We start from the raw sequence: 13770 nt of genomic DNA on the forward strand, positions 1-13770 counted from the left end.
GGGCGTGTCTTGGCACGGCGTGCGGCCTGCCAGGCGCGGCGTGCGGCCTGATTGGCATGGCGCGCGGCCTGATTGGCGCGGCGCGTGGCTTGCTGTGCGTGGCTGGCTGGCGCGGCTTGCTGCGCGTGCGGTTTCCTTGAGGGGCGCGTGGTGAACGGCCTGTCTTATCGGACTCTTGTGGTCTTCGGATATCACGCTTGTCACGCGAAATATGAAGATTTCTACTTGAGGAGGGTGACTCGACTCGATGAGCAAGGCTCAACTCGACGAGAGTGACTCTAGGCTCGACCCGAGGAGGACGATTCGAGGCTCGACTCGAGGAGAAGGACTCGAGGCTCGACTCGAGGAGCGACCTGAGGCTCGACTCGAGGAGCGACCCGAGGCTCGACTCGAGGAGAACTACTCGAGGCTCGACTCGAGGAGAACGACTCGAGGAGAATGACTCAACTCAAGCAGCGAGGCTCGACTTGAGGAGCCGAGAGTTTGGCACGAGGACTTGCTAGTCGACTCATGACGGAAGGCTTGCCACTCTTCAGGACCTCCGGCCTGACCATCGGTCCTTAGAGCGGCGCGTCTTCTCGGCGTTCCAGGTTTTCCAAAAACGACCGACAACATACGCTACCTGTCGGCGTGCGTGTTGTGTGCCAGAACGGGCTCGAGGCGAGCGCAGTTCCTAGCGGGTGCGATACATGTCGGTACGCGTATCACGTTTTGCGTTTTGGCTGCCAAGATCAACGGTCCGGTGCGCGGACGCGATCAGTCGACGCCCCGCTACCTATCGGCGTGCGAGGCATGGAATCGTGCGAGAGCGTCGCGTGAAAGATTTGTAGGGTCAGAAGTCCGGTGCACGGATCCGACCCGTTGACGTTTCGCTACCTTTTTGTGCGTGAAGCGTTGAATCGTGCGAGGGCGTCGCGCGAAAAATGGTTTCCTGTTACCTGTTACTTGTTAGCCCCCCGAGTTTCTTGTGTACTCGTAGAGGAGACTAGAAATTATAACACTATAGGATAAAGGTTTCGAGGCAAAATGTAATCCGATTACCATGTCAAAATAGTTAAAAATTACATTCCCAAACCGTGGGCCTTGCTTATACTTAAACTTGTCTTTCACTAAAACCGGAAATAAGATGAAAACAATTAAACATAAAGAAATCGGGAGCGGGCTTCTATTGGTAGTATTGCCGCAGATGTTTTGCGTTCCACGAGTGAGTGAACACGAGTCCTTCTAGGTTCTCGAGCTCGTACTTGCCGTTATGTATGGCTCGGCGTACGCGATACGGGCCTTCCCAAGTGGGGCCCAAGACTCCCGCTCCCTGCACTTTTGTGTTTTAGAACACCCTTCTGAGGACGAGGCTCCCGTCGGAGAATTTCCGCAGCTTGACCTTGGAATTGTAGTACTACTCGACCTTCCTCTTTTGTACGGCAAGGCGAGTGAGTGCGTCCGCCCTCTTCTCGTCTATGAGGTCCAGCTCGAGCCTAATTGCTTCGTTGTTGGCAGCTTCTTCGTACTCGTCGATGCGAAAGGTTGGCAACTTGGTTTCGACGGGTACCAGGGCCTCGATGCCGAATGCAAGTGAGAAAGGGGTTTTCCCGGTTGCGTTCCGCGCGGTGGTTCGGTACGCCCAGAGGACCATGGGGAGCTCTTCGGCCCAAGCCCCCTTTCTCTCTTCCAGCTTCTTCTTCAGCTTTTCTTTGATTGTCTTGTTAACCGCCTCGACTTGACCGTTGGCTTGAGGATGGCGGGGAGAGGAGAAAGTCTTACTGATTCCCAACTGCTCACATATGTCCCGGATGCGCGCATTATCGAATTGCTTTCCGTTGTCGGTCACAATCGATGCGGGGATTCCGAAGCGGCAGACGATGTTCTTCCAGATGAAGTGAGTCGTGTTCGCCTCCGTGATCATTGCTAGAGGTTCGACCTCTACCCATTTTGTGAAGTAATCGATAGCCACGATCGCATGCTTGTAATGTCTCGGGGCCGAGGGTAGTTCACCGATGAGGTCGATTCCCTACTTCGCGAAGGGTCGGGGTACGACGATCAGGCACAGTGGGGCCGGCGCGTGGCGTGGGACGTGGGCAAACCTTTGGCATTTGTCGCACCTTTTGGCCCATTCGTGGGAATCCTTTTTCAAGGTGGGCCAAAAGTACCCGAGCCTTAGCAGCTTCAGGGCCAAAGATTGTGCAGCGGCGTCATCCATGAAGGGGGCGGAGTTTCGTCGACCACCCCTATGTCGCCTCTCGAGACGTATGGCCTAGTTAGTACTTCTATTGGGATGCTGCCTTCTCCCTCTTCGTCTATCGCTGACGCAAGGCGCGCCAGGGCGCCGGCGTTAATGTTCGCCTTTCGGGGAACCTGGACTATCTCGAACCATGACAGGGCCTATAGATTTTTCTGAGTCTTCGACAGATATGCGACCATGTTCGGCTCCTTGGCTGTATAGTCGCCTTTAACTTGGTTCACAATCAACTGCGAGTCACAGTGGATGCGTAGGATTTGGACTCCTAGCTTGTTCGCCAACTCCAAGCACACGATCAGAGCTTCGTACTCTGCCTCATTGTTGGAGGCCTTGAACTCGAATCGCGGGGCGTATCTTAGTTTTTCCCTATCGAAATTCGTGAGTACGACACCGGCGCCAACCCCCCGGGCGTTCAATGCGCCATCTACATGTAAGTCCCAGACCGGCCCTATCGGGTCAACGGTCCTTTTCTTCGACGACCCATTGCTGTCGTTCTCCTTGTCTTCCTCGTTCTCGTTGTCTTCGCTGCCATTGTCTGTTGATGGTGCATTGGTGAATTCGGCCACAAAGTCGGCGAGGGCCTGGCCTTTCATAAAAGTTCTCGGTTGAAACACGACCTCGTACTCGCCCAGCTCTTGGGACCATATGGCCATCCGGGACGAGGTCCCTTTATGTAAGGCCTTCTCGATGGGATGTTCCGTGCGCACCACGATTGGATACGCTTGGAAGTAAGGGTGAAGTTTTCTCGCGCTCATGACAAGGGCGAGGGACAATCTCTCGATTTCCGGGTATCGAGTATCGGCGTCGAGGAGCGCCTTGCTTACGTAATACACCGGCCATTGCACCTTGTTTTCTTCGCGCACTAGAACCGCGCTCACTGCCCTATTGGAAACCGCGAGGTAGACATACAAGGTTTCATCGTCGTTTGGCTTCGCAAGGAACAGAGGAGAGCTAAAGTAGGTTTTCATTTCGCGGAATGCCTCCTCACACTCCTTCGTCCACACGAACCCGTCGGTTTTCTTCAATGCTTTGAAAAATGGCTGGCACCTGTTGGTGGCTTTGGAGATAAATCGCGTCAAGGCGGCGATTCTTCCTGTTAGACACTGCACTTCTTTGACTTTTTGCGGCGACCTCATCTCTAAGATTGCCTTAATCTTCTCGGGATTAGCTTCGATCCCGCAGCGGCTCACCATGTATCCTAGGAATCGCATTCGAGCTCAAGCGTGTCGGACTTGGTATCCCAAGCCGTCCCTTAGCTGTTGTTGATGCTCGTCTCATCTTTACACCTGAAAAGTGGAAAAATAGAGTGTGAGCTACAAAGGGGAAACAGATGGGGTGCCTCTGTTTACCTCTCCGACGCTCAACATTAGTAGCATTGAGGTGGAGAGGTTAGGTGTTTAGAGAGCCGAGACTTGAGAGAAACGAGTGAGTTACGAATTCAGCAACGTTTCAGTACTCAAGATCGGATTACCTATCTCGAGGGGTCGAGCCTCGTATTTATAGGCGACCAAGGGACGTTTTGAAACCCCCTTGGCCGAGTGAAGTTGAGTCGGCCATTGGCCGAATGAGACTTGATCGGCCAATGGCCGAGCGAGAAGCTTGGGCCGGATGAGGTTCACTCGGCCATTGGCCGAGTGAAATGCTTGGGCCGGGTGAGGTTCACTCGACCATTGGCCGAGTGAAATGCTTGTCCCGGATGAGGTTGACTCGGCCCTCGGCCGAGTGAGAGCTTAGGCCGGATGAGATTCACTTGGCCATTGGCCGAGTGAACTGCTGGGGCCGGACGAAACTCACTCGGCCCTCGATCGAGTGAAGCACTTGGGCCGGACGAGATTCACTTGGCCATTGGCCGAGTGAACTGCTTGGGCCGGCCAATGGCCGAGTTAACCTGGGTCGGCCATTGGCCGGGTGAGCGTTGATCGGCCATTGGCCGAGTGAAAGGCCTGGGCCGGCCAATGGCCGAGGGAATTGGGCCGGCCATTGGCCAGGCGAGCTTGTCCAGCCGCCCAAAAGGCCGATCGCGTCGTCGGATCTCGTTGGGCCGATAACACCGCCCGAGAGGAGGAACGAGCCTTGGCCTTTCCTGCTGAGAGGTCGGTGATTCGTGACGGTGTTGACTGCTCCTACATCGATATCCCGAGCTCACTCTCACTGGCCAGCTTCGGGAGCCTGAGGAAGCGATTCTACATCCCGCATTCCATATCGTTATCGCGACCTTTACCTGACGATCTTCCGACCCGTCCACGAAAAGGGTATGCCGCCGTTTATGAGGCGAGTCTCCGCTAAGGTCTGCGGCTACCCTTCCAGCCCGTGATCCAAGATCTTCTGGTTCGAGTGAACGTGCACGTGTCCCAGATGTCTCCATAATTTTAACACGTGGTAGCCGCGTGTCACATGATGCTCTATCTAGCGAAGAAGAGGGCCATGACCGCTGACGACATTCGAAACCTTGTGTCCGTTCATGGCTTCCCTGGGAAACTAGGCTTCTACAAGGTCCAGCATCGCAAGTGCCTCACCATTCTCACCAAGGTATCCTCGAAGCACCGGTACCCCTGAGTGTCGGTGTCTGAGTCCGCATGTGACATCGATTTCCCGGCCGTGGCTGATTTCACGGCCGATTGTGACATCGAGAAGTTCGAGCTTGCACTCGTGATTGGAGCGCTCTCGGACTCGAGTTGACAAGGATCGCTCTTTGAGTCCTTGGACCTGATGGCGACTACGGGGTGGTTCGTAGTTGACGAATTGGCGACGAGATCCCACCGGGCCTCGAGTCTGAGGCGGGGGACTCCTCTGCCCCTTCCCTCAATGTAGGGGGTATTGGACATTTTCATGCTATCGCATCACTTATTGTCTTTGCTTATTATCTCGTTTTGACTGTTTGACGTTTCTTGTGACTATTACCATGGCTCGGGAGCCTTCACGCATGAGATTGCCCATGGCGCAGCCTTCTACTGATGTCGTTGCCGTAACCCGCTTTCGAATCACAGCCCGCCATGAGAGGTCGCCCACGCGGACTCAAAACGAGGCAAACTCTTCAAGCAAGTGACCCTCGTCATTGGTCACGCTCAGCTCGCCTTCCCGTTCGAAGCGCGCTCACGTGTCGGCGGCGAGGGATGACGTAGACTCGATGCTCCTAGCAGAGGCGTCTGAGCTAAGGGATCAGTGTTCCCAAGGGATATCAGAATCCTCCCTGAAGGACTTCAAGGATCTCTATACGAAGAGAGACACGGAGTATTTTTGGAACGGGATCAGTGACGCCCGCAAGGTAAGACTTGCTCTTTGATCCGTATATGACCGTCATTACTATGCTCATTGTAGTCGCACATGTGTCATCTACTGTTGCAGATACTTGCACGCCGGGAGCGGGGTGACCGCATTCTCCGGGACTTGCTGCGACGGATGTGAAACATGAAGACCGACATGGAGAGTTCCGCGGTCGAACATGTTGCTACTCTAGCGGGGGTCCGACCTGTCCAGGAGTTTCAAGCACTCGAGGAGGAGTCGAAGCAGCCCGTGAGGAGGTGGCTTGTCTAAACACGGAGCTAGCTGTCGAGAGATCGTTTTGAGTGGCCGAGAAAGCGTCTCGGGAGAAGGCAGAGCAGTCGACCGTCACCTTCTTGGAGGAGACGAAGAAACTTCAAGTGCTGCTCTCAGGCCTGAACGAAGAGCTTAAGATTGTCCATACTCGACTATCGGTAAGCTATATTTCTCGTGTCAAGGCGGAGAAAGAATGGGAGTCACTGTTGGTGTAGAGGCAGGCCATCATCGAGGAGAGGGATGATGCCCTGCGGGACAAGGCGGACTTAGAGGACCATTGGGACGTCGCTCTCGAGGAGGCTCGTTATGTTGCCGCGGTCTGAGTTCACGACGCGACCGTGAAGGAGAATGCATCTCGTGGGACTACCTTCTACTTCTTTGACGGCATGTTCCCTTCATTGGATGACGTGCCATAGAAAGATAGTCCTCGCACTGATCTGCCTATCGAGACCGCCCAATCGACGAACTGTCCCCCTGATGGAGATGCCACCGATGGGTTGCGTTTTCTTCCGCCTGAGATCAACGAGGAGCAGGTTGACTTCGGCTCCAAGTAGTTGGTTTTCTTTTGACTTTCCGCACACTTGTTTAGCGCTCACTTTCTTTGATGCTTTTTGGGATATTTCTCATTTTTCCTTTCCTGTTGGATTGTTTTCGTGACATCAGGTTGTTTTGATTTAACCTTCTATGGTTTATTTTGCATCTTATATTCTCGATTTACTATGTCTATCGTAATTGATTCGCGGGACTTTGTTGATGCGTGTAGTATGAGTCTTGGTTTACTATGTCTAGCGTAACCAATTTGCACGGTTTGGTGCCACATCGCGTGGTCAGGTTTTCCGTGGACACCATTTGAAACCCATTGGTGACTCGCTGCCTATCAATGCACGAGCTGGGCGGCGAACGGGCCTCTTTTTCGGTATGTACGCTACCAGTTGGCGTACGTGTCATGCGCCAGGATGGGCTTGGAGTAGGCACAGTTCCCAGCGAGTGTGGTACCTATCGGTATGCGTGTCGCATTTTGGGTATGACTATTGCCTTGGGACTCGCATCCAATGCGCAGATGTGATGCCTGTCGGCGCGCAAGTCACTTGTGAGTCTAGTAGGCTGCCTTTTTGAGTCGTATGAGAGTGTCACGCGGATGATTTATGGATGATGTATCCATGTTAGCCCCCTGAGTTTCTTGGGTACTCGTAGAGGAGACTAAAAATTGTAGCTGTTGGAATTTGTTGTCGCTGTTTTTCGGACAACTATTTAGGAGCCCAGAGTGGTTAGACCCAAGGCCAGACCAAGTGGTCTCACTACGGCTCGAGCGTGTCGGGCTTGGTATCCCAAGCCGTCCCTTAGCTGTTGGTGGTGTCAATCAGGAACTTCCCCTAATCCCGCGAAGAGATCATCCTCTGCATGTTCAAAACCCTGAAACAAGAGAGAGAAATCAATCTCGGGACTCTCAGTTGATAAAAGGGGAGGGACACCCATAATGCAAGCGTAAAAATAGAGAAAACAAGCGTAGAGAAGAGAGAAAAAATAAAGTGAGGAATAAAGAGAAGGGGGGGTCTATTTATAGACTTCTAGGGGGGTAGGAGTCGAAATCCTACTCCCACAAGGAGCGAAAACGGAGGAAAAACTCCAAAAAGTCGGAGTTCCCCCGCGCAAGGCGAACCAGCCCCACGCACGGGGCGTGCCGTGCGCCGCGCGGGTCGCGCTGCACAGACCGCGCGCCGCGCCGCGCCGTCCGGGGCGCGCGCCGCGCGGCCCCCTGAAAAAAAAAAAAAGAAAAGAGTGAAAAAGATTTTTCCTCAGGTGACGGGACATGGGAAATATTTTCCTCAAACACCCAACTAGAAGAACAAAAAGTTCATCACTGGGACACCTTCCGAGCGACGAACTTGGGGGGCTAATGTTGTCGGTCGTTTTCGGAAAATTCGAGACACCGAGGAGGCACGTCGTTCAAAGGGCCGATGGTCAGGCCGGAGGTCCTCAAAAGCGGCAAGCCTTCAAATCCTCGCCCCAAACTCTTGACTCCTTGAGTCGAGCGGAGTCCCTTGAGTCGAGACTTGAGTCGGCTCCTCGAGTTGAGCCTTGAATCAGTCTCCTCGAGTCGAGATTCGCTCCTTGAGTTGAGCCTCGAGTCGGTCTCCTTGAGTCGAGCCTCGCTACTTGAGTTGAGCCTCGAGTCGGTCTCCTCGAGTCGAGCCTCGAGTCGCTCTTCGAGTTGAGCCTTGAGTCGGTCTCCTCGAGTCGAGCCTCGCTCCTTGAGTTGAGCCTCGAGTCGGTCTCCTCGAGTCGAGGACCTCTCCTCGAGTCGAGCATCAACTCGAGTCCTATCCGTCAAACAAACATTTTTGTCATAAACCCAAAATACCATGCCCACAATGGCTCAACGGGCCCGAAGTGAGACGATCGCGAAAAGCCCGTAGAAACGAAGCCCAGCGCGCGCCGCGCCCGGACAAGGCCGCGCCGCGCGTTGAGCGGCGCAGATCATGCGCCGCGGGTTGTGCGCCGCGCGCCGCGGGTCGCGTGCCGCGGGTTGTGCGCCTCCTCTTGAAAAGGGGCGCGTTCCTAGTCCCACATGGACGCCAAAGGACCCCCTTAGGGTCCTCAAACACCTATATAAATCCCCTCTCATTGAGGGGAAGATCATCCCTTCATCTCCTATCGACACGCTCGATTTCTTACTCTTCTCTGCTTCTCTTGATGCCATTTTTGGCCTGAAGCAGTTTCTCTACTCTCTCTCCCTCGTTCTCAGAGGTTCCAAAGCACTCACGGGGACTTCCCGGACGTCGCTCCCTCTGACCGAACGTTCTCCGATGCTCAAGCACGCCCCTAGGGTTCTCGACTAGAGTTCCCCTCGTGCGTCTAACACGCTAGAAGCGTACGCGATCTCCGAGGTTCTGAGACGCTGCCGAGGACTCCTCGCGCCCCGTCTCCTTCGTCAAGCACGCTTCTCCACCGAGGTTCCACGCCTCATACTGCGTCACATACGCCTGAACTACGTTCTGACCTGATCCCACGCACGGGTACGTAGGCAGCCGACAGCCAAGGCACAGTCACTCCTCCTCCTCACCCCTACCTCTCTCGAGAGGCGGGTTGATCGGAGAAACCCTAGCTCGAGACTATCGAGTCCACACTCTTGCCCGGGTGCGATCACTTGGTCCGGCCTTGGATCGAACCGCCCGAGGTTTTCAATAGTTGTTCATTTTCGTGCGACAACAATTATTATGCTCACTCCGTTCATACGTATATCACTTGTTCCCGCAGATGCTTGCACGCCAGGAGCGAAGTGACCGCATTCTCCGAGACCTGGTGCGGCGCATGCAGATCATGGAGAATGACAAGGAGAGCACGGCGGCTGCCCATGCTGCCGCTCTGGCGGGGGTCCGCACCGCCCGAGAGTTTCAAGCACTCGAGGAGGAACTGAAGCGAGCTCGCGAGGAGTCGACGGCCGAGAAATCGCTTCGCGTGGCAGAGCAAGCGTCTCGAGAGTAGGGACGAGGAGCTAAGCATCGTCCACGCTCGACTGTCGGCGAGCGAGATCTCCCGGGTCAAGGCCGAGAGGGAGAGGGATACTTTGCGGGCGGAGATGCAGACCCTCGTCGAGGAGAAGTACGATGCCGTACGATCCAAGACGGACTTGGAGGATGACTGGGACCTCGCGTTGGAGGTGGCCCGTTATGAGCCAGCCAAACGGGTCCGAGATGCGACCGCGAAGGAGAACGTGTCTCGAGGGACCACGTTTTCCTTCTTCGACGCCATGTTTCCTCCTCTGGACGATGAGCCGCCGGAGGAGGACCCGCGTCCTCAAGCCCTCGCGGAAGCCGTGTTGTCGCAGTTTTTCGGACAACGATTCAGGAGTCGCAGACGGTTAGACCCAAGGCCGGACCAAGTGGTCTCGTCTCGACTCGAGCGTGTCGGGCTTGGTATCCCAAGCCGTCCCTTAGCTGTAGATGATCTCTATCTCGTCCAAGCACCTGAAACGTGAATAGAAAGGTGTGAACTACAAAGGGGAAACAGAGGGGTTGCCTCTGTTTACCTCTCCGACGCTCAACATTAGTAGGATTGAGGTGGTTTGTAGAGGGTTTGGTGTTTAGAGGTCGAGACTTGAGAGAAACGAGCGAGGTATGAGTTCGACAGCGTTTTAGTACTCAAATTCGGATTACCTGGACTAGAGAATGGACTCCTCTATTTATAGGCGACCAAGAGACGTGTTGAGGGTCCCTTGGCCGAGTGAGGCTGAGTCGGCCATCGGCCGAGTGAGGTTGGGCCGGCCGATGGCCGAGTGAGATGATGGTCGCCGAGGGAGATTCACTCGGCCAATGGCCGAGTGAAGGAATGGACGCCGGGTGAGCTTGACTCGGCCATCGGCCGAGTGACGGCCGAGCGAAGAGTCTGGGCCGAGAGAAGACTCACTCGGCTGTTGACCGAGTGAGCTGTTGGGCCGGCAGGGGTCTTCATTCGGCCTTTGGCCGACCGAGCGTGCTGGGCCGCCCGGGGCCTCACTCGGCCATTGGCCGAGCGAGCGTGGTGGGCCGGCTGGAGACTTCATTCGGCCCTTGGCCGGGCGAACACACTGGGACGTCTGAGGCTTCACTCGGCCATGGGCCGAGTGAGCATGGTGGGCCTCGCTCGGCCATTGGCCGAGTGAACATGTGGAGAAGTTCACTCGGCCATTGGCCGAGTGATGGGCTTGGACCGAGAGAAGGCTCGCTCGGCCATTGGCCGAGTGAGTTGATGGGCCGGCCGAGTGTGGGCTGGAAGTAGGGTTTCACTCGGCCAATGGCCGAGTGAGCTTGCTCGGCCGCCCGAAATGCCGATCGAGTCGTCGGACCTCGTCGGGCCGATAACAAGCCGCCCAGTCGATGAACTGTCAACTTGACGGAGAAGCCATTGGTGGGTCTGGCGCCCCTCGCCCCGAGGACGACGAAGAGCACATCGACTTCGGCTCAAAGTAGCCAAGTTTTCTTCGGTTTTTCGCACACGTGTTTAGCGCTTGTGTTGTCGCTGATTTTCGAACAACGATTTAGGAGCCCAAAGTGGTTAGACCCAAGGCCAGACCAAGTGGTCTCACTTCGGCTCGAGCGTGTCGGGCTTGGTAACCCAAGCCGTCCCTTAGCTGTTGGTGGTGTCAATCTCGTCCATGCACCTGAAAAGCAAGCAGAAAGAGGTGTGAACTACAAAGGGGAAATAGAGGGGGTGCCTCTGTTTACCTCTCCGACGCTCAACATTAGTAGGATTGAGGTGGATATAGAGGTTTTAGAGGTGGTGAGAGACCAAAGATGAGCGAAACGAGTGAAGTACGAGTTCGACAGCGTTTCGGGACTCAAAATTGGATTACCTTTGAGAGAGGGTAGGCCTCCCTATTTATAGGCGACCAAGGGGTAATTGGGGCACCCCTTGGCCGAGTGAGATTTTTGGCCATTGGCCGGCTGAAGCCTTGACTCGGCCAATGGCCGAGTGAGACCCTTGGGTCGGCCATTGGCCGGCTGAAGCTTTGACTCGGCCAATGGCCGAGTGAGACTCTTGGGTCGGCCATTGGCCGACTGAAGCTTTGCCTCGGCCAATGGCCGAGTGAACTGGGCCGGCCATTGGCCGGCTGAAGCTTTGACTCGGTCAATGGCCGAGTGAGACCCTTGGGTCGGCCATTGGCCGGCTGAAGCTTTGACTCGGCCAATGGCCGAGTGAGACCCTTGGGTCGGCCATTGGCCGACTGAAGCTTTGCCTTGGCCAATGGCCGAGTGAACTGGTCCGGCCATTGGCCGGCTGAAGCTTTGACTCGGCCAATGGCCGAGTGAGACCCTTGGGTCGGCCATTGGCCGGCTGACCCTTGGGCCGGCCATGGGCCGGCTGAGCATATGGCCGGCCATTGGCCGGCTGGACCTTGGGCCGGCTATTGGTTTGGGCCGGCCAATGGCTGAGGCAAGGTTTCGCCATCAAAGGCCTCGCGCCGGTCGCGCGGGTCGAAGTGATGTCTTTTTCCTCGTCGGTCCGAGACGGGCCGACAACATTAGCCCCCCGAGTTTCTGGTCGAGCCTGGGTCGAGCGGAAACTCAGTACTTGAGCTGACGTGCGGACCTGGGACAAACGCTCTCAACTTTGTGGTCGCATCGTAGAGGGGCTTTCAATGCATCGCGAGGGATGGCATCGGTGCGTCACGAGGGACGGCCTTTATGCGTCGCGAGGGACGACTTTTGTGCGCGTGGCTTATTTTCTCGACTTGCCAACGAAGGCGTAATCGATTTGCACGTCTTTGTTGTGCACGACTTACTTTCTCGACCTACTAGTGATCGATTTGCACGGCTTTGTTGTGCGCAACTTATTTTCTCGACCTACCAATGAAGGCGTGATCGATTTGCACGGCTTGGGCCCAGGGGGGCCTTGGTGTCACATTTGCGTGATTGGGTTTTCCGCGGACGCTGGCTAGACCAGGTACGCCCGGCGGACACAGGCCTTTGAAACCCATTTGTGACTCGCTGCCTATCGGCACACGAGCTGGGCGGCGAGCGTAGTGCCACATTTGTGTGGCCAGGTTTCCCGTGGACGCTGGCTAGACCAGATACGCCCGGCGGACGCAAGCCTTTGAAACCCATTTGTAACTCGCTGCCTATCGGCGCACGAGCTGGGTGGCGAGCGCGATGCCACATTCGTGTGGCCAGGTTTCCCGTGGACGCTGGCTAGACCAGATACGCCCGGCGGACGCAAGCCTTTGAAACCCATTTGTAACTCATTGCCTATCGACGCACGAGCTGGACGGCGAGCGCAGACTCGAGACTCAACTCGAGGACTCATGTAGAGCCTACACGAGGAGTAGTTAGTGTTGGAATCGATCTAGGGTTTAAGAAAATAATTAACGCTTCGGTAAGCGGCGGAATTTTAAAAATTTTCTTTTACAAGTAAAAACGGTTTTTTACTAACCTAGACAAAAGAGCAAGTACACGTAATTAAAAACTATTATGAGCTAAGAAGTTTACTAACCTTTCTTGAAGCTTGAACTTTGAAGAAGCTTTTGGAAAGTTTGCAACGCTCGTCTCCCCTCGCAGCACGTCTCTCTTTCTTTCCTCGGCACCTCGAGCAACCACGAAAGTTTCTATCACTAAATCACTCGAGAGAAAAGGAATTAGTGAGTGGGCACTTTTAAACACTACGACTTAAGAACGAGTCTTGAAGTCGCATAGCTAAACTCTAGGTCAAATGAGGACCTAGGTGCCAAAACAATAAAAACGAAATTGAATAGAGAGAGAGAGGAGAGGGGCGGCCAAGTCTAGAGAGAGAAGCTCTCAATCTCTAAAACTTTGGATGAGAAAAATGAGAAGAATGAGGCTCCTATTTATAGGAGAGGTTTTCCCTTCAATAAGGTAGTTTCCTCTTCTATATTGAATATCACATATTCATGAAGAAATCCCTTGTTTCCCTTTTCAATTTGGGCTTGTAAGGCATCACCTATGCCACATGGATTTGTTTCCTCATTTATTCTCTCCCTCTTTGACTTGTCTTGGCTGAACTTCCTTGTTCCTTTTAGAGGAAATTTGTTTCCTCTTTTTCTTTTGGCAAGTATCTTGATACATTCATGCACAAAATATTCTCTCTCTCTTTGGGTATGTTGGGCGCCTAGCATCATTCTAGAAAGGCCTTCTAGAAGCTTTTCCATTTGTTCATGACAACATGAAAAAGGCCCATTAAGAATTTTCAATAAAATTCTTATGAAATGAAATTAATCCACAAGGCCCAATTAATCTTATTATGGCCGAGTGTTACTTGTCATCAAATGACCATGTCAAAAAAAAATTTATTGACATTCATTTCATCCTATGTCTCAAAAGACAAAAATACCCTTTTGACAATTTTCGTTCTTGTTTTGACTTAGCTTCCAGTTTAACTATTCCTATCGATGTGATTCGTGACAGTGACCTCATGGACCAAAATGAACAAAGCTTGAGCTAAACACTTGGACTCAAAAGTTCACAAACCTTTTCCAAGTTTAGCTTAATGCCAACTGACTCCAC

At 54.1% G+C, this 13770-nt stretch overlaps 1 protein-coding gene across 1 annotated transcript; it reads right to left on the reverse strand.

The window, feature by feature from the left end:
• Positions 1 to 2379: 2379 nt before the first annotated feature.
• LOC149404102 (uncharacterized) lies at positions 2380 to 2991 on the reverse strand. The gene is made up of 2 exons (XM_089607402.1): positions 2530 to 2991; positions 2380 to 2466 (listed from the first exon to the last, which is right to left on the reverse strand). Exons 1-2 carry the CDS (start codon positions 2989 to 2991, stop codon positions 2380 to 2382), a joined length of 549 nt encoding a protein of 182 aa, XP_089463528.1.
• Between the last annotated feature and the right edge of the window lie 10779 nt (positions 2992 to 13770).

Source organism: Urtica dioica, chromosome 2 (assembly GCF_054948205.1).
Source record: "Urtica dioica subsp. dioica isolate 48M chromosome 2, U.dioica_male_clone48M_v1_H2, whole genome shotgun sequence".
Lineage (NCBI taxonomy): Eukaryota > Viridiplantae > Streptophyta > Magnoliopsida > Rosales > Urticaceae > Urtica > Urtica dioica.

What these genes read in the sequence shown, in the direction of transcription:
- LOC149404102 (XM_089607402.1), bottom strand. Translation starts at nt 2,991, where the DNA reads ATGAGCGCGAGAAAACTTCACCCTTACTTCCAAGCGTATCCAATCGTG. An exon ending in CAGAGTACGAAGCTCTGATC is followed by an intron (nt 2,467 to 2,529) that starts GTGTGCTTGGAG and finishes TGTGACTCGCAG; the next exon opens with TTGATTGTGAACCAAGTTAA.